This window comes from Festucalex cinctus, chromosome 9 (genome assembly GCF_051991245.1).
Source record: "Festucalex cinctus isolate MCC-2025b chromosome 9, RoL_Fcin_1.0, whole genome shotgun sequence".
NCBI lineage: Eukaryota > Metazoa > Chordata > Actinopteri > Syngnathiformes > Syngnathidae > Festucalex > Festucalex cinctus.
The window spans coordinates 26,893,235-26,919,504 of NC_135419.1; the positions used below are offsets into that span (position 1 = coordinate 26,893,235).

At 39.9% G+C, this 26,270-nt stretch overlaps 1 protein-coding gene across 8 annotated transcripts in view; it reads left to right on the top strand.

The window, feature by feature from the left end:
* Window positions 1-26,270, top strand: part of uvssa (UV-stimulated scaffold protein A) — a 320,621-nt gene that overhangs the window by 120,471 nt on the left and 173,880 nt on the right. For all 8 annotated transcript variants that reach the window (XM_077532508.1, XM_077532506.1, XM_077532505.1 and 5 more), the window contains one exon: window positions 23,540-24,013. In XM_077532508.1, the coding sequence (XP_077388634.1) occupies window positions 23,540-24,013 (474 nt within the window). The remainder of the gene's footprint in view (window positions 1-23,539; window positions 24,014-26,270) is intronic.

Here is a 26,270-nt window from a genome sequence, read left to right on the forward strand (position 1 = left end):
ATGCTTCGTGAAGTAAGAATTTTTAAACTCTAAATTTGATGCGCCGCCGCCGTCATATAGTATATAAAAAACTTTTCATTTTTCACAATGATGTTGTCCCAAGTGTTGAGATGGTACATCCCAAGTTTGAAGTCAATCGGGTTAACCGTGTAGGAGAAGCGGACAAAAGTATGACCCCTGTTAATGTGCAAAAATTGGCAAAAATTGGACATTTAAATACTCATACCTCACTTTCTGTCTATTTTAGGGTACACACTTCAAAGAGGTTTTTGTTCATTGGGATGTGCTCCAGGTGCCACACAATTTTCATAGCCGTCGGACAATCGTAGCGGGACAGGGATCCGTTTAACCTATGTAGGGGGCGCTAAGGAGCCATTTTTCTGTTATCATGTATGGCGACTTTAAAATATCAAATTTTTCGCCAGGCCTGATGTGCGTGTAAAGTTTGGTGAGTTTTCGTTCACGTTTAGTGTCTCAAAAATGCGATTGTTTGCGGAGAAGAAAAAGAAGAATAATAAGAAGAATTCCTACAAAAACAATAGGGCCTCGCAGCGGCACCGCCGCCGCCGCTGCTCGGGCCCTAATAATAATTCTTACAAAAACAAGAGGGACCTCGCAGCGGTCGCTGCTCGGGCCCTAACTAGAGCTGCGAGCAGCTATAAAGGGCCCTCGCAGCCCGGGCCACGTTGGGGTACTTGCACGTTGGGGAACTTGCACATTGGGGTACTGGCACATTGGAAGCAGAATTTCTTTGAAAATGGCATGATAAACATGTAGATTTTTTATTTTTTTGCCAGGTGTGATGAGTGTGTCAAGCTCAATGGGTTTTGGTGATTGTTAAGATCTGCAAAAATCAGCGTCTTTTTTTTAATTTTTAGGCAATGAGTTGCCCTGATTGGTATTTTTCGAAAAAAGTATATATATACACATCATCGCTCGTACTCATTGCACAATGTTGCTTTTATTGTCCATAGAGGCGATCAAAAAAAAAAAAAAAAACTAAATAAAAAATATGTATGTTTGGATCGGTCTGATACCAGTGAACAGATTGAGTGGTGGAAAGTAAAAGAATATTCATAAATGACTTAGTTATCACACTTACAATGAGTTTACAATTTTTGCAAAAATACCGTAAGTGAGGCATTTTTTTTTTTTATGCCTCAAGGACTAGGTGGCGCTGTATTTATAACTGAATTTTGTCATAGAGATACCTTCAGGCCTTGACTATAAATATACATTTCAAGTATGGGATTTTTTGGAGCATGTACCTGGGAGTTATTCAGCATAGCCTTCATTCACGATATTGCTTTTAATGTCCATAGAGGCTATCAAAAATACATAAAACTAAATAACAAAAATATGTGTGTTTGGTTAGGTCAAATGCCAGTGAATATTTTGAGTGGTGGAAAGTAAAAGAATATTCCTAAATGACTTAGTTATCACACATAGAATGAGTTTACATTTTTTGTACAAAATACCGTAAGTGGGGTATTTTTTTTTCATGCCTCAAGGGCTAATTGGCGCTGCATATATAACTGAATGTTGTCATAGAGATACCTTCAGGCCTTGACAATAAACATACATGTCAAGTTTGGGATTTTTTGGAGCATGTATCGGGGAGTTATTAAGCATATCCTTTTTCAGTGCGAAACACAAATTTTGATGCCCCGCCCTCATCATATAGTATTTCCAAAAGTCAAGAATTTTCCGTCTGTTGTTGGCTCAGGTCTTGGCATGGTCCAGGTCAAGTCATAAGTCAGTCGGATAAAACGTGTAGGAGAAGTGGGCAAAAGTATGCCCCCTGAAAATGTGCAAAAATCGTCAAAAATGGGACATTCAAAAATTCTTAGCTCACTTCCTGTTCATTTTAGCATATGGGTCCAAGAGACTTTTTTGTAGGTCTTTGGCTCCCTCATACACCTAAAATTTTTCGTAGATCTTGCTTAAACGTACAATCGGGGCTGCTTCGTTAAAAATTTCTAGGGGGCGCTATTGAGTCATTTTTGTAAAAATAGGACAATACATGAAAAAATATTGCTCATTTTGCCAGGCCAGATGTGTGTGCCAAGTTTCATGAGTTTCTGCGCATGTTTAGACCACCAAAACTGGCGTTGTTTTCTTGGCGAACAGTGCTTAGCCACGCCCACAGTGATTCGCGAAAACTCACAAACTTCGTGTTGTGACATCATGAAGGCCGAAACCCTCATCTGAGCAAATATGAGGTTGGTCCAGTTAACGTGTTTGGAGAAAAATGTACAAGAAAATTCGTAAGAAAAAAAATTGCCACTAGGTGGCGCTATCAGTAAGATGAAATATAAGTTCGTAGATGTCTTTAGGGCTTGACTCTCATCAAATGTGTGAAATTTTGAGAAGATAGGATCATCTCGGTCAAGTTCATGCAGCTTTTATTGTCACGAAAAATCTTCAGACTTTGCGGCACCGTAGCGGCCACGCCCTTTGGCGAAAAGTTACAATATTCGGTGTGGGGCATGATCAACATCTTAAGGATTTTCTGACCAACTTTCAACTGGATCCCTTCAACGAGCTCAGCGCAGTAGCTAAAAACGTAAAGTATGACATTTATTGTTACCACTAGGTGGTGCTATATGTATAACTGAATTTTATCATATAGATGTTTTCAGGCCGTGACTATTACGTTGCCTGAGAAGTTTGAGATTTTTTGGCGCTTGAACATGGGAGTTATTAAGCATTTGCTCTTTCTGGACAAATGAAATTTTAAAGACAATATTTGATGCCCCGCCCCCATCATATAGTATTTCGAAAAGGCAAGACTTTTTGCCCAGTTGTTCTCTCAGGTCTTGAGATGATAAATGCCAAGTTTGATATGAATTGGATGAAAAATGTTTGCAGAGGGGGAAAAAGCATGACCACAGTGAATGTGCGAAAATAGGCCAAAATTGGACATAAAAAAATTCATAGTTCATTTCCTGTACATTTTAGCTACATGGTCCCAATAGACTTTTTTGTGCGTCTCGGGGTGCTACACGTGCCTGCCAATTTTCGTTGCTCTAGCTCAAACGTGCCAGGCTTGGTTTTTATTTTTCTACGCTAGGGGGCGCTATAGAGTCGCGTTGTTATGACGACTTCATAATATAAAATTTTTCGCCGGGCCTGAGGAGTGTGCAAAGTTTGGTGAGTTTTCGTGAATGTTTAGGTCCTCAAAATTGCGATCGTTTACGGAGAATAATAATAATAATAATAATAATAATAATAATAATAATAATTTTTTACAAAAACAATAGGGACCTCGCAGCGGTCGCTGCTCGGGCCCTAATAATAATAATAATAATAATAATAATAATAATTTTTACAAAAACAATAGGGACCTCGCAGCGGTCGCTGCTCGGGCCCTAATAATAATAATAACTAGAGCTGCGAGCAGCTATAAAGGGCCCTCGCAGCCCGGGCCACGTTGGGGTCCTTGCACGTTGGGGTACTTGCACGTTGGGGTACTGGCACATTGGGGTACTGGCATATTGGAAGCAAAATTTCTTTGAAAATGGCATAATAAACGTTTACATGTAGAATATTTTTTTGCCAGTGTGTGTGTCAAGCTCAACGGGTTTTGGTGATTGTTAAGACCTGCAAAAATCAGCGTCCTTTTTTATTTTTAGGCAATGAGTTGCCCTGATTGGAATTTTTTTTGTAAAAGTGTATATACACATCATCGCTCGTACTCATTGCACAATGTTGCTTTTATTGTCCATAGAGGCGATCAAAAAAAAAAAAAAAAACTAAATAAAAAATATGTATGTTTGGATCGGTCTGATACCAGTGAACAGATTGAGTGGTGGAAAGTAAAAGAATATTCATAAATGACTTAGTTATCACACTTACAATGAGTTTACAATTTTTGCAAAAATACCGTAAGTGAGGCATTTTTTTTTTTATGCCTCAAGGACTAGGTGGCGCTGTATTTATAACTGAATTTTGTCATAGAGATACCTTCAGGCCTTGACTATAAATATACATTTCAAGTATGGGATTTTTTGGAGCATGTACCTGGGAGTTATTCAGCATAGCCTTCATTCACGATATTGCTTTTAATGTCCATAGAGGCTATCAAAAATACATAAAACTAAATAACAAAAATATGTGTGTTTGGTTAGGTCAAATGCCAGTGAATATTTTGAGTGGTGGAAAGTAAAAGAATATTCCTAAATGACTTAGTTATCACACATAGAATGAGTTTAAATTTTTTGTACAAAATACCGTAAGTGGGGTATTTTTTTTTCATGCCTCAAGGGCTAATTGGCGCTGCATATATAACTGAATGTTGTCATAGAGATACCTTCAGGCCTTGACAATAAACATACATGTCAAGTTTGGGATTTTTTGGAGCATGTATCGGGGAGTTATTAAGCATATCCTTTTTCAGTGCGAAACACAAATTTTGATGCCCCGCCCTCATCATATAGTATTTCCAAAAGTCAAGAATTTTCCGTCTGTTGTTGGCTCAGGTCTTGGCATGGTCCAGGTCAAGTCATAAGTCAGTCGGATAAAACGTGTAGGAGAAGTGGGCAAAAGTATGCCCCCTGAAAATGTGCAAAAATCGTCAAAAATGGGACATTCAAAAATTCTTAGCTCACTTCCTGTTCATTTTAGCATATGGGTCCAAGAGACTTTTTTGTAGGTCTTTGGCTCCCTCATACACCTAAAAATTTTCGTAGATCTTGCTTAAACGTACAATCGGGGCTGCTTCGTTAAAAATTTCTAGGGGGTGCTATTGAGTCATTTTTGTAAAAATAGGACAATACATGAAAAAATATTGCTCATTTTGCCAGGCCAGATGTGTGTGCCAAGTTTCATGAGTTTCTGCGCATGTTTAGACCACCAAAACTGGCGTTGTTTTCTTGGCGAACAGTGCTTAGCCACGCCCACAGTGATTCGCGAAAACTCACAAACTTCGTGTTGTGACATCATGAAGGCCGAAACCCTCATCTGAGCAAATATGAGGTTGGTCCAGTTAACGTGTTTGGAGAAAAATGTACAAGAAAATTCGTAAGAAAAAAATTGCCACTAGGTGGCGCTATCAGTAAGATGAAATATAAGTTCGTAGATGTCTTTAGGGCTTGACTCTCATCAAATGTGTGAAATTTTGAGAAGATAGGATCATCTCGGTCAAGTTCATGCAGCTTTTATTGTCACGAAAAATCTTCAGACTTTGCGGCACCGTAGCGGCCACGCCCTTTGGCGAAAAGTTACAATATTCGGTGTGGGGCATGATCAACATCTTAAGGATTTTCTGACCAACTTTCAACTGGATCCCTTCAACGAGCTCAGCGCAGTAGCTAAAAACGTAAAGTAGGACATTTATTGTTACCACTAGGTGGTGCTATATGTATAACTGAATTTTATCATATAGATGTTTTCAGGCCGTGACTATTACGTTGCCTGAGAAGTTTGAGATTTTTTGGCGCTTGAACATGGGAGTTATTAAGCATTTGCTCTTTCTGGACAAATGAAATTTTAAAGACAATATTTGATGCCCCGCCCCCATCATATAGTATTTCGAAAAGGCAAGACTTTTTGCCCAGTTGTTCTCTCAGGTCTTGAGATGATAAATGCCAAGTTTGATATGAATTGGATGAAAAATGTTTGCAGAGGGGGAAAAAGCATGACCACAGTGAATGTGCGAAAATAGGCCAAAATTGGACATTAAAAAATTCATAGTTCATTTCCTGTACATTTTAGCTACATGGTCCCAATAGACTTTTTTGTGCGTCTCGGGGTGCTACACGTGCCTGCCAATTTTCGTTGCTCTAGCTCAAACGTGCCAGGCTTGGTTTTTATTTTTCTACGCTAGGGGGCGCTATAGAGTCGCGTTGTTATGACGACTTCATAATATAAAATTTTTCGCCGGGCCTGAGGAGTGTGCAAAGTTTGGTGAGTTTTCGTGAATGTTTAGGTCCTAAAAATTGCGATCGTTTACGGAGAATAATAATAATAATAATAATAATAATAATAATAATAATTTTTTACAAAAACAATAGGGACCTCGCAGCGGTCGCTGCTCGGGCCCTAATAATAATAATAATAATAATAATAATAATAATTTTTACAAAAACAATAGGGACCTCGCAGCGGTCGCTGCTCGGGCCCTAATAATAATAATAACTAGAGCTGCGAGCAGCTATAAAGGGCCCTCGCAGCCCGGGCCACGTTGGGGTCCTTGCACGTTGGGGTACTTGCACGTTGGGGTACTGGCACATTGGGGTACTGGCATATTGGAAGCAAAATTTCTTTGAAAATGGCATAATAAACGTTTACATGTAGAATATTTTTTTGCCAGTGTGTGTGTCAAGCTCAACGGGTTTTGGTGATTGTTAAGACCTTCAAAAATCAGCGTCCTTTTTTATTTTTAGGCAATGAGTTGCCCTGATTGGAATTTTTTTGTAAAAGTGTATATACACATCATCGCTCGTTGTACTCATTGCACAATGTTACTTTTATTGTCCAAAGGGGCAATCAAAAATGAATAAAACAAAATGGAAACGTACATACGTTTGGATCGGTGTGAAGCCAGTGAACAATTTGAGTGGTGGAAACTGAAAGAATATTCATAAATGACTTAGTTATCACACTTAGAATGAGTGTACATTTTTTGTACAAAATAACGTATGTGGGGTATTTTTTTTTTTTTTTTTATATAAGCCTCAAGGGCTAGGTGGCGCTGTATTTATAACTGAATGTTGTCATAGAGATACCTTCAGGCCTTGATTATAAGCATACATGTCAAGTGTGGGATTTTTTTTGGAGCATGTACCGTGGAGTTATTAAGCATATCCTTCATTCACGATATTGCTTTTAATGTCCATAGAGGCTATCAAAAATAAATAAAAATATATATATGTTTGGATAAGTCTGATGCCAGTGAACATTTTGAGTGGTGGAAACTAAAAGAATATTCATAAATGACTTCGTTATCACACTTAGAATGAGTTTAAATTTTTTGTACAAAATACCGTATGTGGGGTATTTTTTTTTATGCCTCAAGGGCTAGGTGGCGCTGCATATATAACTGAATGTTGTCATAGAGATAGCTTCAGGCCTTGACGATAAACATACATGTCAAGTTTGGGATTTTTTGGAGCATGTACCGGGGAGTTATTAAGCATATCCTTTTTCAGTGCCAAACACAAATTTTGATGCCCCGCCTTCATCATATAGTATTTCGAAAGGTCAAGATTTTTCCCCCTGTCGTTGGCTCAGGTCTTGACATGGTCCAGGTCAAGTCTTAACTCAGTCAGATGAAACGTGTAGGAGAAGTGGGCAAAAGTCTGCCCCCTGTGAATGTGCAAAAATCGTCAAAAATGGGACATTCAAAAATTCGTAGCTCACTTCCTGTTCATTTTAGCATATGGGTCCAAGAGACTTTTTTGTAGGTCTTGGGCTCCCTCATACACCTAAAAATATTCGTCGTTCTTGCTTAAACGTACAACCGGGGCTGCTTCGTTAAAAACTTCTAGGGGGCGCTATTGAGTCATTTTTGTAAAAATAGCACAATCAACAATAAAATATTGCTTATTTTACCAGGCCAGATGTGTGTGCCAAGTTTCATGAGTTTCTGTGCATGTTTAGACCCTCAAAACTGGCGTTGTTTTCTTGGCGAACAGCGCTGAGCCACACCCACAACAATTCGCGAAAACTCACAAATTTCGTGTTGTGACATCATGAAGGTCGAAACCCTCATCTGAGCAAATATGAGGTAGGTCCAGTTAACGTGTTTGGAGAAAAACGTAGAAGAAAATTCGTAAGAAAAAAAATTGCCACTAGGTGGCGCTATCAGTTAGATGAAATATAAGTCAGTAGATGTCTTTAGGGCTGGACTCTCATCAAATGTGTGAAATTTTGAGAAGATAGGATCATCTCGGTCAAGTTAATGCAGCTTTTATTTTCACGAAAAATCTTCAGACTTTGCGTCACCGTAGCGGCCACGCCCTTTGGCGAAAAGTTACAATATTCGGTGTGGGGCATGATCAACATCTTAAGGCTTTTCTGACCAATTTTCAAATGGATCCCTTCAACAAGCTCAGCACAGTAGCTAAAAACGTAAAGTATGACATTTATTGTAACCACTAGGTGGCGCTATATGTATAACTGAATTTTATCATATAGATGTTTTCAGGCCGTGACTATTACGTTGCCTGAGAAGTTTGAGATTTTTTGGAGCTTGAACATGGGAGTTATTAAGCATTTGCTCTTTCTGGATAAATGAAATTTTAAAGGCAATATTTGATGCTCCGCCCCCGTCATATAGTATTTCGAAAAGGCAAGATGTTTTGCCCAGCTGTTCTCTCAGGTCTTGAGATGATAAATGCCAAGTTTGAAGTCAATTGGATGAAAAATGTTTGCAAAGGGGGAAAAAGCATGACCACAGTGAATGTGCCAAAATAGGCCAAAATTGGACATTAAAAAATTCATAGCTCACTTCCTGTACATTTTAGCTACATGGTCCCAAGAGACTTTTTTGTGCGTCTCGGGGTGCTACACGTGCCTGCCAATTTTTGTTGCTCTAGCTCAAACGTGCCGGGCTTGGTTTTTATTTTTCTACGCTAGGGGGCGCTATCGAGTCGCATTGTTATGACGACTTAATAATATCAAATTTTTCGCCGGGCCTGAGGAGTGTGCAAAGTTCGGTGAGTTTTCGTGAATGTTTAGGTACCCAAAATCGCGATCGTTTGCGGAGAATAAAGAAGAAGAAGAAGAAGAAGAAGAAGAAGAAGAAGAAGAAGAATTTTTACAAAAACAATAGGGACCTCGCAGCGGTCGCTGCTCGGGCCCTAATAATAATAATAATAATTTTTACAAAAACAATAGGGACCTCGCAGCGGTCGCTGCTCGGGCCCTAATAATAATAATAATAATAATAATAATAATTTTTACAAAAACAATAGGGACCTCGCAGCGGTCGCTGCTCGGGCCCTAATAATAATAATTTTTACAAAAACAATAGGGACCTCGCAGCGGTCGCTGCTCGGGCCCTAATAATAACTAGAGCTGCGAGCAGCTATAAAGGGCCCTCGCAGCCCGGGCCACGTTGGGGTCCTTGCACGTTGTGGTACTTGCATGTTGGGGTACTGGCACATTGGGGTACTGGCATATTGGAAGCAAAATTTCTTTGAAAATGGCATAATAAACGTTTACATGTAGAATATTTTTTTGCCAGTGTGTGTGTCAAGCTCAACGGGTTTTGGTGATTGTTAAGACCTGCAAAAATCAGCGTCCTTTTTTATTTTTAGGCAATGAGTTGCCCTGATTGGTATTTTTTTGTAAAAGTGTATATACACATCATCGCTCGTTGTACTCATTGCACAATGTTACTTTTATTGTCCAAAGGGGCAATCAAAAATGAATAAAACAAAATGGAAACGTACATACGTTTGGATCGGTGTCAAGCCAGTGAACAATTTGAGTGGTTGGAAACTAAAAGAATATTCATAAATGACTTAGTTATCACACTTAGAATGAGTGTACATTTTTTGTACAAAATACCGTATGTGGGGTATTTTTATTTTTTTTTATATAAGCCTCAAGGGCTAGGTGGCGCTGTATTTATAACTGAATGTTGTCATAGAGATACCTTCAGGCCTTGATTATAAGCATACATGTCAAGTGTGGGATTTTTTTTGGAGCATGTACCGTGGAGTTATTAAGCATATCCTTCATTCACGATATTGCTTTTAATGTCCATAGAGGCTATCAAAAATAAATAAAAATATATATATGTTTGGATAAGTCTGATGCCAGTGAACATTTTGAGTGGTGGAAACTAAAAGAATATTCAGAAATGACTTCGTTATCACACTTAGAATGAGTTTACATTTTTTGTACAAAATACCGTATGTGGGGTATTTTTTTTTCATGCCTCAAGGGCTAGGTGGCGCTGCATATATAACTGAATGTTGTCATAGAGATAACTTCAGGCCTTGACGATAAACATACATGTCAAGTTTGGGATTTTTTGGAGCATGTACCGGGGAGTTATCAAGCATATCCTTTTTCATTGCGAAACACAAATTTTGATGCCCCGCCCTCATCATATAGTATTTCGAAAAGTCAAAATTTTTCCCCCTGTCGTTGGCTCAGGTCTTGACATGGTCCAGGCCAAGTCTTAACTCAGTCGGATGAAACGTGTAGGAGAAGTGGGCAAAAGTCTGCCCCCTGTGAATGTGCAAAAATCGTCAAAAATGGGACATTCAAAAATTCGTAGCTCACTTCCTGTTCATTTTAGCATATGGGTACAAGAGACTTTTTTGTAGGTCTTGGGCTCCCTCATACACCTAAAAATATTCGTCATTCTTGCTTAAACGTACAACCGGGGCTGCTTCGTTAAAAATTTCGAGGGGGCGCTATTGAGTCATTTTTGTAAAAATAGCACAATCAACAATAAAATATTGCTCATTTTACCAGGCCAGATGTGTGTGCCAAGTTTCATGAGTTTCTGTGCATGTTTAGACCCTCAAAACTGGCGTTGTTTTCTTGGCGAACAGCGCTTAGCCACGCCCACAGCAATTCGCGAAAACTCACAAACTTCGTGTTGTGACATCATGAAGGCCGAAACCCTCATCTGAGCAAATATGAGGTAGGTCCAGTTAACGTGTTTGGAGAAAAACGTAGAAGAAAATTCGTAAGAAAAAAAATTGCCACTAGGTGGCGCTATCAGTTAGATGAAATGTAAGTTAGTAGATGTCTTTAGAGCTGGACTCTCATCAAATGTGTGAAATTTTGAGAAGATAGGATCATCTCGGTCAAGTTAATGCAGCTTTTATTGTCACAAAAAATCTTCAGACTTTGCGTCACCGTAGCGGCCACGCCCTTTGGCGAAAAGTTACAATATTCGGTGTGGGGCATCATCAACATCTTAAGGCTTTTGTGACCAATTTTCAACTGGATCCCTTCAACGAGCTCAGCACAGTAGCTAATAACGTAAAGTATGACATTTATTGTAACCACTAGGTGGCGCTATATGTATAACTGAATTTTATCATATAGATGTTTTCAGGCCGTGACTATTACATTGCCTGAGAAGTTTGAGATTTTTTGGAGCTTGAACATGGGAGTTATTAAGCATTTGCTCTTTCTGGACAAATGAAATTTTAAAGGCAATATTTGATGCCCCGCCCCCATCATATAGTATTTCGAAAAGGCAAGACTTTTTGCCCAGTTGTTCTCTCAGGTCTTGAGATGATAAATGCCAAGTTTGAAGTCAATTGGATGAAAAAATATCTGCAAAGGGGGAAAAAAAACATGACCACAGTGAATGTGCCAAAATAGGCCAAAATTGGACATAAAAAAATTCATAGCTCACTTCCTGTACATTCTAGCTACATGGTCCCAATAGACTTTTTTGTGCGTCTCGGGGTGCTACACGTGCCTGCCAATTTTTGTTGCTCTAGCTCAAACGTGCCGGGCTTGGTTTTTATTTTTCTATGCTAGGGGGCGCTATAGAGTCGCGTTGTTATGACGACTTCATAATATCACATTTTTCGCCGGGCCTGAGGAGTGTGCAAAGTTTGGTGAGTTTTCGTGAATGTTTAGGTACCCAAAATCGTGATCGTTTGCGGAGAATAAAGAATAATAATAATAACTAGAGCTGCGAGCAGCTATAAAGGGCCCTCGCAGCCCGGACCACGTTGGGGTACTTGCACGTCGGGGTACTGGCACGTTGGGGTACTGTCAAATCGGACACGGACCATCTAAAATGTTTTTGACAAGCTTTGTGAGTGCAAAAGGCCAAAGATGGTGTGCAATTCCCAAAATAAATTCAAAATGGCGGACTTCCTTTTAGGTTTAGCATACGGCTACAGAAGACTTTTTGTAGGTCTTAAGCTAATAGGTATGCCTCCCAGTTTTCACAAATCTAGGTCAAGTCATCTTTAGTTGTGTATCGCTTGAATCATACAATTGGAAATGCTCCATAAAAATGCATAGAGGGCGCTATTGAGCACAACGTTGGGTTACTTGCACGTCAGGGTACTGGCACGTTGGGGTACTGTTACATGGAACAAGGACCATTTAAAATGTTAGTTTTTTCCATGCCTTGTCTGTGCAAAGTTTAATGAAAGAGGCCAAAAATGATGTATAATTCCCAAAATAAAATCAAAATAGCGGACTTCCTCTTTGGTTTGGCAAATGGCTACATAATACTTTTTTGTAGGTATTAGGCTGATAGGGGTCTGTCCTAATTTTCACAAATCTAGCAGAATCATACAATCGGAAATACTTCATAAAAATGTCTAGAGGGCGCTATTTATTGCAAATTGCACAATAAATCTCTAAAAATTCATGTTCATGACAAGTCTGATGTGTTTGCAAAGTTTCATAAGTTTTCACACATGTATAGATAAAAAAACAAAGCAGCACTTCACTTGGCAAACTGCATCGCTATAGCAGCAGCGTGCGACAAAATAAAAAACTTTTGATAACTTTGCATCTTAAACATCTTAAGATGAAACACACCAAGTTTGAAGACGGTCGGATGAACTTTGTACGAGGAGTTCGTTAAAATATGACAACTGAAAAAGGCCACAAAAAATGGCAACAAATCCCATCGTAAATCAAAATGGCAGACTTCCTGTTTGGTTTATCACATGGTTCCAAGAGACTTTTTTGTACATCGTGGGCTCTTATGTATGCCTGCAAATTATCATCGCGCTAGGTGAAACCTACAACCGGGAATGCTTCGTTAAAGAGGAGTTTTCTAGCTCAAAATGTGATGCCCGGCCCCTGGGGGACTTCCTGTTGGGTTTAGCACATGGCACCAAGAGACTTTTTTTGTACACTGTGGGCTGTTACATATGTCTACAATTTTTTGTAGCTCTAGCTACTTCGTACAACTGGGAATGCTTCATTAAGAGGGATTTTTTTCCTTTGCAAAAAGTGCATGCCACGACAACAGCGTGCGACGAAATAAAGAGCTTTCAATAACTTTTCATCCTCAACATCTTAAGATGAGTCACACCAAGTTTGAAGATGATCGGATAAACTCTGTAGGAGGAGTTCGTTAAAATATGACCCCTATGAAATGGCCCAAAAAATGGCAACACATTCCAAAGTAAATAAAAATGGCGGACATCCTGTTAGGTTTAGCATATGGTTCAAAAAGAGTTTTTTGTACCTCGAGGGCTGTTATATACCTCTACAAATTTTGGTAACTCTAGGTGAAACGTACAGCCGGGTATGCTTTGTTAAAGAGGAGTTTTTTAGCTTAAAATGTGATGCCCGGCCCCTGGGGGACTTCCTGTTGTGTTTAGCACAGGGCACCAAGAGACTTTTTTGTACATCTTGGGCTGTTACATATGTCTACAAATTTTCGTAGCTCTAGCTGCTTCGTACAACTGGCAATGCTTCTTTAAGGATATTTTTTTTCCTTTGCAAACAGTGCATGCCATGACAACAGCGTGCGACGAAATACAAAGCTTTCAATAACTTTTCATCTTCAACATCTTAAGATGAATCACACCAAGTTTGAAGATGATCGGATAAACACTGTAGGAGGAGTTCGTTAAAATAAGACCCCAATGAAATGGCCAAAAAAATGGCAACACGTTCCAAAATAAATCAAAATGGCGGACTTCCTGTGAGGTTTAGCATATGGTTCAAAAAGAGTTTTTTGTAGGTCATAGCCTGTTACATATGTGTACAAATTTTCGTAGCTCTAGATTAAACGTACAACCGGCAATGCTTCATGAAGTAAGAATTTTTAAACTCTAAATTTGATGCGTCGCCGACGTCATATAGTATATCAAAAACTTTAGATTTTTTACAATGATGTTGTCCCAGGTGTTGAGATGGTCCATCCCAAGTTTGAAGTTAATCGGGTTAACCGTGTAGGAGAAGCGGGCAAAAGTATGACCCCTGTAAATGTGCAAAACTGGGCCAAAATTGGACAGTCAGATGATCATACCTCACTTTCTGTCTATTTTAGGGTACACACATCAAAGAGGTTTTTGTTCATCTGGATGTGCTACGGGTGCCACACAATTTTCGTCGCCATAGGACAATCTTAGCGGGACAGGGATCCGTTTAACCTATGTAGGTGGCGCTATGGAGCCATTTTTCTGTTATCATGTATGGCGACTTTAAAATATCAAATTTTTCGCCAGGCCTGATGTGCGTGTAAAGTTTGGTGAGTTTTCGTTCACGTTTAGCGTCTCAAAAATGCGATTGTTTGCGGAGAAGAATAATAATAAGAATAATAATAATAAGAATAATAATAAGAAGAATTCCTACAAAAACAATAGGGCCTCGCAGCGGCACCGCCGCCGCCGCTGCTCGGGCCCTAATAATAATAATAATAATAATAATTTTTACAAAAACAATAGGGACCTCGCAGCGGTCGCTGCTCGGGCCCTAATAATAATAATAATAATAATAATAATTTTTACAAAAACAATAGGGACCTCGCAGCGGTCGCTGCTCGGGCCCTAACTAGAGCTGCGAGCAGCTATAAAGGGCCCTCGCAGCCCGGGCCACGTTGGAGTCCTTGCACGTTGGGGTACTTGCACGTTAGGGTACTGGCACGTTGGGGTACTGGCATATTGGAAGCAAAATTTCTTTGAAAATGGCATAATAAACGTTTACATGTAGAATATTTTTTTTGCCAGTGTGTGTCAAGCTCAACGGGTTTTGGTGATTGTTAAGACCTGCAAAAATCAGCGTCCTTTTTTATTTTTAGGCAATGAGTTGCCCTGATTGGTATTTTTTTGTAAAAGTGTATATATACATCATCGCTCGTTGTACTCATTGCACAATGTTACTTTTATTGTCCAAAGGGGCAATCAAAAATGAATAAAACAAAATGGAAACGTACATACGTTTGGATCGGTGTGAAGCCAGTGAACAATTTGAGTGGTGGAAACTAAAAGAATATTCATAAATGACTTAGTCATCACACAGAATGAGTTTACATTTTTTGTACAAAATACCGTATGTGTTTTTTTATTTATTTATATAAGCCTCAAGGGCTAGGTGGCGCTGTATTTATAATTGAATGTTGTCATCGAGATACCTTCAGGCCTTGATTATAAGCATACATGTCAAGTGTGGGATTTTTTTTGGAGCATGTACCGTGGAGTTATTAAGCATATCCTTCATTCACGATATTGCTTTTAATGTCCACAGAGGCTATCAAAAATAAATAAAAATATATATATGTTTGGACAAGTCTGATGCCAGTGAACATTTTGAGTGGTGGAAACTAAAAGAATATTCATAAATGACTTAGTTATCACACTTAGAATGAGTTTACATTTTTTGTACAAAATACCGTATGTGGGGTATTTTTTTTTTATGCCTCAAGGGCTAGGTGGCGCTGCATATATAACTGAATGTTGTCATAGAGATAGCTTCAGGCCTTGACGATAAACATACATGTCAAATTTGGGATTTTTTGGAGCATGTACCGGGGAGTTATTAAGCATATCCTTTTTCAGTGCGAAACACAAATTTTGATGCCCCCCCTTCATCATATAGTATTTCGAAAGGTCAAGATTTTTCCCCCTGTCGTTGGCTCAGGTCTTAACATGGTCCAGGTCAAGTCTTAACTCAGTCAGATGAAACGTGTAGGAGAAGTGGGCAAAAGTCTGCCCCCTGTGAATGTGCAAAAATAGTCAAAAATGGGACATTCAAAAATTCGTAGCTAACTTCCTGTTCATTTTAGCATATGGGTCCAAGAGACTTTTTTGTAGGTCTTGGGCTCCCTCATACACCTAAAAATATTCGTCGTTCTTGCTTAAACGTACAACCGGGGCTGCTTCATTAAAATTTTCTAGGGGGCGCTATTGAGTCATTTCTGTAAAAATAGCACAATCCAGGATAAAATATCGCTCATTTTGCCAGGCCAGATGTGTGTGCCAAGTTTCATGCGTTTCTGTGCCGGTTTAGGCCCTCAAAATTGGTTTTATTTTCTTGGCGAACAGCGCTTAGCCACGCCCACAGCGATTCGCGAAAACTCACAAACTTCGTGTTGTGACATCATGAAGACCGAAACCCTCATCTGAGCAAATATGAGGTAGGTGCAGTTAATGTGGTTGGAGAAAAACATTGAAGAAAAATCGTAAGAAAAAAAATTGCCAGAAGGTGGCGCTATCAGTAAGATGAAATATAAGTTCGTAGATGTCTTAGGGGCTGGACTCTCATCAAATGTGTGAAATTTTGAGAAGATAGGATGACCTGGGTCAAGTAAAAGCAGCTTTTATTGCCACGAAAAATTACCAGACTTTGTGCACCGTAGCGGCCACGCCCTTTGGCGAAAAGTTACAATATTCGGTGTGGGGCATGATCAACATCTTAAGGCTTGTCTGGCCAATTTTCAACTGGATCCCTTCAAAGAGCTTGGCACAGTAGCTAAAAACGTAAAGTATGACATTTATTGTCACCACTAGGTGGCGCTATATATATATCAGAATTGTATCATATAGATGTTTTCAGGCCGTGACTATTAAGTTGCGTGAGAAGTTTGAGATTTTTTGGAGCTTGTTCATGGGAGTTATTCAGCATTTTGTCTTTCTGGACAAATTAAATTTTAAAATCAATATTTGATGCCCCGCCCCCGTCATATAGTATTCCAAAAAGTCAAGATATTTTGCCCAGTTGTTGTCTTGGGTCTTGAGATGATACATGGCAAGTTTGAAGTCAACTGGCTGAAAAATATTTGCAAAGGGGGAAAAAGTATGACCACAGTGAATGTGCCAAAATGGGCCAAAATTGGACATTCAAAAATTCATAGCTCACTTCCTGTACATTTTAGGAAATGGCTTCCACTGACTTTTTTGTGCGTCTCGGGGTGCTACACGTGCCTGGCAATTTTCGTAGCTCTAGGTCAAACGGGCCGGGATTGGTTTTTATTTTTCTACGCTAGGGGGCGCTATAGAGTCGCATTGTTATGGCAACTACATAATATCAAATTTTTCGCCGGGCCCGAAGAGACTGCAAAGTTTGGTGAGTTTTCGTAAATGTTTAGGCCCTCAAAAATGCGATCGTTTACGGAGAAGAAGAAGAAGAAGAAGAAGAAGAAGAAGAATTCTTACAAAAACAAGAGGGACCTCGCAGCGGTCGCTGCTCGGGCCCTAATAATAATAATTCGAACGAAAAACAATAGGGACCTCGCAGCGGTCGCTGCTCGGGCCCTAATTATGGTAGGAAAAAGGAGCAGTCACGTTCAAGTCACCGTTCACACAAAGTTCAGGAACAGCAAGAAGAAGTAACTCGGACAACTCAGAGGAAGATTCTTATGAAGTTCATGAAGTCGTATGAAGTTCAAGATGGGGCGTATGAGCGAAATACACCTGAGAAAAGTTGAGCCATACAAGGAGAGCATGAAACTGAATGGAAAAAGAGTTACATTTGAGATTGATATAGGCTGCAGTCTCACTGTGATGAATGAAAAGACATTTAAAGCAACATGGGGAAATTCAAACGCACCCCTTATCCAACGAGTCAGGATCATATTGGAGACTTACAGGGAGATCCCGTGAACGTGGTGGGAGCAGCATACGTTCGAGCCAAGTACAAAAAAAAGAGAGTCAAGGTGCCCTTGGTGATTGTCAAAGGAGATGGTCCCACTTTGCTGGGCCGAGGCTGGCTAGAGGACATTCAACTGGACTGGAAACGGATAAAAGCCAGACACAAAGCACGAAAGGTACATCATGTCTATTGTGAGAAAACAACACCGGAAGCAGATGTGACATTACAAGAAGTGCTGGGTGCATGAGGAAGTTTTCAAGGAGGAGCTGGGCACCTTGAAGGCCACCAAAGCTACCATTCATGTGAAGGAAAATGCTCTTCCACGCTTCTTTCGTCCAAGGTAGATTCCTTATGCCATGAGAGCCAAAGTGGATGAGGAAATTGACAGGTTGTTAAAGGAGGACATCATCACTCCAGTGAAATACTCTCAATGGGCAGCTCCAGTCGTACCAATCCTGAAACCAGTGGGCACAGTCAGATTGTGTGGAGACTACAAATTGACTGTAAATGTGGTGTCATCACTTGAACAATGTCCAAAACCCAAAGTGGAAGATTTGTTCAATGCACTAGCAAAAGGAACACAGTTCTCCAAGTTAGACATGAGTCACGCCTATCAACAAATACTCATGGATGAGGAAATACCTCACTGTGAACACGCACTGAGGATTGTTCACCTACAACAGACTACCATTTGTTGTGGCCTCCGCTCCAGCCATATTCCAGAGAACGATGGAGAGTCTCTTAAGTGGAATTCCTCTGGTCGCATTGTATTTGGATGACATTTTGGTCAGTGTTGTGGATAAAGCTGATCATCTCAAGAACTTGGACACTGTGCTGAAGAGACTGAAAGAGGCTGGATTACACCTCAGGAGAAATAAATGCACCTTCCTTCAGGATGAAGTAGAGTACCTTGGGTACAGAGTCGATGCACAAGGACTGCACCCAGTGGACAAAAAGGTCAAAGCAATCCAAGATGCGCCTGCCCCAACAAATGTGACAGAGCTCAAATCATTCTTGGGATTGTTAAAACTACTACAAGTTCCTCCCCAACCTAGCGACCCAGATGGCACCATTACACGAGTTGTTGAAGCATGAGGTTCGGTGGAAATGGAATAAGGAACAACAAGAGGCATTTCAAAACGCAAAAGACTTGCTGAATCACATTGGTCAAGGATTCATGAGGACTACGCAGGACCTTTCTTAGGAGAAATGTTTCTTGTGATTGTGGATGCACATTCAAAGTGGCTGGATGTTTACCGGACAAAAACATGCACCTCCCAAGTCACTATTGAAAAACTCTGAAAAATGCTGGTATCTGACAATGGAACTTGCTTCACGAGTGCAGAGTTCGAAGCATTCACAAAGCAAAATGGTATTCATCATATGAGATCCGCCCCGTTCCACCCATCCTCAAATGGACTCGCTGAGAGAGCAGTTCAGACCTTCAATGAGGGAATGAAGAAGATGAACGATGGAACACTACAAACAAGGTTGTCAAGATTCTTGCTGAGCTACCGGATCACACCGCATGCAGGCTTGTCACCTGCAGAACTCATGATGTCACGCAGACTGAGGTCAGCGTTGGATTTGATTGTTCCAGATGTGAAAACCAAAGTGCAACAAAAGCAACTGAAACAGAAGACGACTCACGACACACACAGCAAGTCGAGAGGATTTACAACTGGAGATGCTGTAATTATCAGGAACTATTCGTATGGACCGAAATGGATTCCTGGTTTTATCCAAGACTGTTCAGGACCACTTTCTTACACTGTTAGTGTTGGTACGGGTCAAGTTGTGAAAAGGCATGTAGATCAGATCAGAGCGAGAGTACCCGATTCCAAGCTAAACGTTGAGAAAGCCGAGTGATTCCCAACAGCACCTCAAATGTTGTTACATTACCAGAGTTGAACAAACCACCAATGTTAGAACAGGGTTCTAGTACAGAAAATGGTTCAGCGATACCACCCATTCCAGACACTCAGGTTGAGATAGCCTTACCTACTGAACCAGAATTGAAACGGTCTACCAGAGAGAGGCGCACACCTGTTCACTTGAAAGACTTTATTCGTTGAAGTAGGAGGATTTTCAGTGTGACCTTAATTTTTGCTAAGTCATTTTCAGTTTACTATTACAGTATAAGTTTAATTAGAGATGCTATTTGTCTTATTGTTTGAATGTTTTTGCTTAAAGGTGGGGGAAATGTGGTATCTTGAGTGGATATGTTAAATACATGTTATTGTATGACTATAGGTTCCCCAGTAGAGGGCGAACTCGCTTTATGTTAACTTGAATGTTACCCTGTAGGATGCATGAGAACAAGAGAACTTTGTACCGCAGTTAAGTGTTGGTGTGCACCAGTAAATGCTTTTGGAACTACAACTTTGAGATGTTGTCATAAGTTATTCTGCCACTATGCAACACACCTCAACTCAACTCAACTCAAGTTTTTTATTTATATAGCGCTTTCAAACAGCCTGAACTGTCACAAAGCGCTTTACAGAAAGACAAAAAAAAACAAACATAACATAAAACATTAACACCAATACAGTGCAGTCACAACAAATCAACATTCTTCCATCCCTACATACGCTTTGATGTTTGAAGCAGTTTTTAGATGAAAGAGGACAGAATCAGCCTCCTTTCAGCAGTTGATCAGAGACGTGATCTCAGCATGCATGACGGCACACACGTTTGCTACAAGCTAAGTTTTCTTATAAGCTAGCTCATAAACAAGCAGCTGCTGCGTTCGCAATGAGCACCATACACACAAAAAAGAATGGTCCAATTTTCCAGTCCCATCCAAACAGCATCCATCCTAGCGAACCGGCGTAGACTGTCCAGTGGCATCGACTTTTCCTCCGAGCAGAAGGGCTGTTAAAAATGCTGCCTAATATAAATATAATATATTCCAATATAAACCTCTCCTTGTCCATGTTTGCTAGTGTCTAAACCGTGAATGAGCACCTCGCACGTTAACTCCAGGCCTGGCTACGCCCACATCACGTTTTGCTGACATGCTTGCGAAATAGGAGCTGGCGAGTGTTTTATTCTGAAAGGTAACTGGAAATTTATTTTGAAACTGCGTCGGTCTTCCTGTCCCGCTCAATGTGTTGTGCTAGCTTGCCATTTGCCGGAGGCCGACCGAACAATTTGGGCGTGAAACCAGGCAACCACCCGATGTTCAGCGTTCCAGCAGTACGCTCTCCGGCCACTCTTCGTGCTAGCTGTGCCCTCAACTGCTTCCAACTGGATTGCAGTTTTTTTTTTCTACGTGAGGATTCCCCGGGAATCATCCCCTTTCGTGTGCCAAAACCCGCCTGAAGTAAGTTACGTTTTATTGCCAATCCGACCCACCAGTGGCGCAACTTTTGACAAATATTAGCGTTTTGACAAGTCCCCCATTCACATTTTCATTACTTCTTAGCTTAGTTCGTTAGGTTGCATGTTTTCCTTTCATCTTTTATTAGGGCCCGAGCAGCGATCGCTACAAGGCCCCTATTGTTCCTGAAGGAATTCTTATTAGGGCCCGAGCAGCGACCGCCCATTTTTGCACATTTACAGGGGTCATACTTTTGCCCCCTTCTCCTACATGGTTAACCCGATTGACTTCAAACTTGGGCTGTACCATCTCAACACCTGGGACAACATCATGGGGAAAAAATCTAAAGTTTTTGACATACTATATGACGGGGGCGGGACATCAAATTTAGAGTTTCAAAATTCTTACTTAACGGTTGTATGTTTAACTTAGAGCTACGAAAATTGGTACACGTGTAACAGCCTACGACTTACAAAAAAGTCTGTTGGTGCCATATGCTAAACCCAACTGGACGTCCACCAGAGGCGGGGCATAAAATTTAGCGTTTCAAAATTCTTACTTCATGAAGCATTCCCGGCTGTACGTTTCACCTAGAGTTACCAAAATTTGAAGACATTTGTAACAGCCCTTAAGGTACAAAAAACTCTTTTTGAACCATATGCTAAACCTAACAGGAAGTCCACCATTTTGGCTTACTTTGAAAAGTGTTGCCATTTTTTTTTTGGGGCCGTTTCATAAGGGTCTTATTTTAACGTACACCTCCTACAGAATTTATCCGATCATCTTCAAACTTGGTGTGATTCATCTTAAGATGTTGACGATGAAAAGTTATTGAAAGCTTTTTATTTCATCACACGCTGTTGTCGTGGCATGCACTGTTTGCAAAGAGAAAAAAAAATCCTTCTTAATGAAGCATTCCCAGTTGTACGAAGCACCTAGAGCTACAGAAATTTGGAGACATATGTAACAGCCCACGACGTACAAAAAGTCTTTGTTTGCCATGTGCTAAACCCAACAGGAAGTCCCTCAGGGGCCGCGCATCACATTTTGAGCTAAAAAATTCCTCTTTAATGAAGCATTCTCGGTTGTACGTTTCACCTAGCGCTATGATAATTTGAAGGCATACATAAGAGCTCAGGATGTACAAAAAAGTCTCTTGGAGCCATATGCTAAACCAAACAGGAAGTCCACCATTTTGATTTACGTTGGGATTTGTAGCCATTTTTTGTGGCCTTTTTTAGGGGTCATATTTTAACAAACTCCTCCTACAAAATTTCTCCGACTGTCTTCAAACTTGGTGTGTTTCATCTTAAGATGTTTGAGATGCAAAGTTATCGAAAGTTTTTTATTTTGTTGCACGCTGTTGCCATAGTGATGCATTGTTTGCCAAGTAAAGTGGTGCTTTTTTTTTGGTATATACATGTGTGAAAACTCATGAAACTTTGCACACACATCAGACTTGTCATGAACATGAATTTTTAGAGATTTCTTGTACAATTTGCAATAAATAGCGCCCTCTAGACATTTTTATGGAGCATTTCCGATTGTATGATTATGCTAGATTTAGGAAAATTAGGACACCTATCAGCCTAAGACCTACAAAAAAAGTATTATGTCGCCATTTGCTAAACCAAAGAGGAAGTCCGCTATTTTGATTTTATTTTGGGAATTATACATCATTTTTGGCCTTTTTCATGAAACTTTGCACACACAAGGCATGGAAAAAATATTTACATTTTAAATGGTCCTTTTTCCATGTAACAGTACCCCAATGTGCCAGTACCACGACATGCAAGTAACCCAACGTTGTGCTCAATAGCGCCCTCTATACATTTTTATGGAGCATTTCCAGGGGCAGGGCATCACATTTTGAGTTCAAAAATTCCTCTTCAACAAAGTATTGTTGTACGTTTCACGTAGCGCTATGATAATTTGGAGGCATAAATAACAGAGAAATAAATATAAGTAAAAAAAATCTCGTTAATAAAATGCCGAGGTGTCGGATCGGGACTCGCAATCGGCCGATCTCAAAATGAGGCGACTCTAACTCACGTCCAAAATAGTGTGATCAGGACATCCCTACTCGCTATGCCTTAATTCTTTCAATTATTATATCCTTACCGCTTATAAAAGCCTTTCCTTAATTCAGAAAAGACCCTGCGGATAAAATTTCATACATGTCACAGCTGCACAAAAACAAACAAACAAACAAAAAAAGGCGGTAAGCAAGACAGGTCCGTACAACAGTGGCAACGCCATTTTAGCATTTTTCCCTCGTCATTCATTATTGTCGTCCGGCAGTCGGGGTAGGGCCAAACGTGAAAAAAAAAAAAAAAAAAAAAACTACATAAAATTAAAGACAATCGCTTACCTCTTTGGCACGGCGGTGGCCGGCAAGGGCAGGATTGTCATCTAGAAGCATGCATACATGCCACCCAACAAATTGTTTACTCCATAATATGGAGTCCATATGAAGGTGAAAGGCTTCACTTCGCTGGCGTTAAACTGCTCTTTTGGACGGCCGCACACATTGACCCTGTTCACATTTATGAATTTTTGGCTTTGGGAAACGAATAAAGAATACATCCTTCATATGTGGATGGTTGTAGTGTCTGAGTATGGTCACGGAATGAATTAAACCTTCATCTCAAGGCACCACTGTGTTAGGTAAATTATATTTCTTTAATAGTACTATTTTTTTAATGCATTATTTGTTTATTTTGACAGACTCCTCTCCAAATATTGAGGTGGCACTGACCGAATTAGACTCCTGTTTGGAGCTGCTTTTGCCCCAGTTCCCCCTTTTAGACAGCCTCACAACTAACAGCTGCCTGCTCACACAACCAACCATTGGATGTTTGCCAGATGATGAAAGTCCCTGCTGTAGCAAAACCTTGATGAATGACAGAACAGAGAAAATACAAGAGAGCAAAGAAAGAATGAGGAAAGAAGAAACTGACATTGACAATGGAGAAGAGCGGGAAGAGAAAAAAACTAAAAAGAAGCATAAAAGGTGTGAAAATGAAGAACTAAACAGGAGTGACAAACAGAAGAAAGGAGAGATGGAAGGAGGACAAAGTTATAAGCAGAAAGCTGAGGACAAGGAAGCAGAAGAGCAGGACCCCCTTCATGGAGACTGCTTTATTCGAAACTCTGGCCTTATCTCTCGCTCATATTGTCTGGACTTGAACCTTAGTCCTGGTAAGTGCAATTTTTTCATTTCACAGTGATTGAAAAATAAATATCAGTTGTGTTTTGACAAAGTTGTCTGCGCAAAACTATATAAACCCTAATTCCAAAATATATATATATATATATATATATATATATATATATATATATATATATATATATATATTAGTGCTGTCAAAGTTAACGCGTTAAATTTGGCGATTAATAAAAAAAAAATAACGCTTTAAAAAAAATTAACGCCGTTAAAGCTTTCTTTTCTTTTCTTTTTTTTTTTTTTTTTTTTTAACGTTCCTTTGCTGCCTTGAGCCGAAGCAAACCGCCACAAGAAGAAGACGAAGAAGACGAAGAAGACGAAGACGAAGAAGAAGAAGAAGAAGAAGAAGAAGAAGAAGAAGAAGAAAACGACGACGACGACGATTTCTGGTCACGTGACTTATGTAGCATCCCTGGCGCAAAGATGGACCATGGCGGACTTTTGGGCGGAAAGTTTTACTTCAAAAAGTTACCCGACGACTCGTTGGATAAATCTACTGCAGTTTGCTCACTTTGTAAAGCTGAATTCAAATATCACCGTAGTTGTACATCTTTAACGTATCATCTTCGAGCAAAGCACCCTGGTGAAGTTCGTTCAAAGGGGCCTTGCCAAGTAACGCTGCGGGAGTGTGGCGCTCGTGGGCGGATAACTAAAGCTGTAAGTGACAAGGTAACCGATTCCTTGGTAATGTGGATAGCGAAAAACTGCCGCCCAATTAGCATAGTTGAAGACGACGGACTGACAGCGGTCATTCGAGCAGCATCGGGGGATACTAATTACAATCTGCCGTCGAGAGGAACCATAGTATCAAGAATGCACGCTTTGTATGAGGGCGAGTTGGCTCAGCGGATGGACATGCTTCAAAAAGCAGCGAACGTCGCTGTCACAGGTGATCACTGGACTTCTGTGAGTAATGATAACTACTTGGGGGTCACAGCACATTTTATTGACAAAGAATGGACTCTGCACTCATTTGTGCTAACTGTGAGTAAAACAGAGGAGCGACACTACGCACAGGCATGTGCTGACCAGTTTATTGAAGTTGCAAACAAATGGAAAATAATGGAGAAGCTAACCACACTTTGCACTGATAGCGCCAAATTTCTTTCCATGGAGAAAAAAAAAATTCAATAGAGCTTTCAGCAGTTATTTTATTATTATTATTATTTTTTTTACATTGACTTATGTACTTTTTTTTTTATTTTGAGTGATAAGAACACATTTTTTTGTTATTCAAAATTTAATTTAATTTATATTACCAGTATAACATGCAAGAAATCGCCCTCTGCACTTTTAAATAGGTATGGGTCGTTTTTATTTATATTAGAGTAAAGAGTATTAAAAAAAAAAAAGTGCTCGCAATGTGAGTCAAATTTGATTTTTTTTGTTTAAAGTTTATATTTTACAGGAGAAGAATTGTTTTAAAAAATTAAGGAAAGCGTTTAAAAAATAACAATTAAAAGTTTTTGACTCGAAATATTATTTGTATGTGATCATTCTACATTAATTTAAACACTGTAGTTGGCAAAATATTTGTTACAATTTTTCTAAAAAAAATTGTATAAGCAAAAGTAAAAAAAAAAAGAATAAAAATAAATTAATCGCGATTAATCGCGGTTAACTATAAAAATTACACGATTAATTAGTTAATTTTTTTTAATCGTCTGACAGCCCTAATATATATATATATATATATATATGTATGTATATATGAATGAATACAACGGAAAGGCTGAAATGGGAGAGTTTCAGATTATAGCCTCTGCTCATCCGTATTGAGACGAGCCAGATGATATGGCTCAGGTATCTGATCAGCAATGCCTCCTGGACACCTCCCTCGTCAGGTGTTCAAGGCACCTCCCACCAAACCCAGGACATTCTGGAGAGACTACGTCTCCAAGTACGCCTGAAAACACCTTCGGATCCCGACCAAAAGATCTGGATAAAGTGGCTGTAGCGAGTGAAGTCTTGGCTTTGAATAATTATTGAAGTATCTATCTATCTATCTATCCATCCATCCATCCATCCATCCATCCATCCATCCATCCATCCATCCATCCATCCATCCATCCATCCATCCATCCATCCATCCATCCTCCCTCCCTCCCTCCCTCCCTCCCTCCCTCCCTCCCTCTCTCTCTCTCTCTACCGTTTATCCCAGGTCGGGTCGCGGGGCAGCAGCTTTTGGAGTGAAACCCAGACTTCCCTCTCCGCAGCTACTTCAACCAGCTC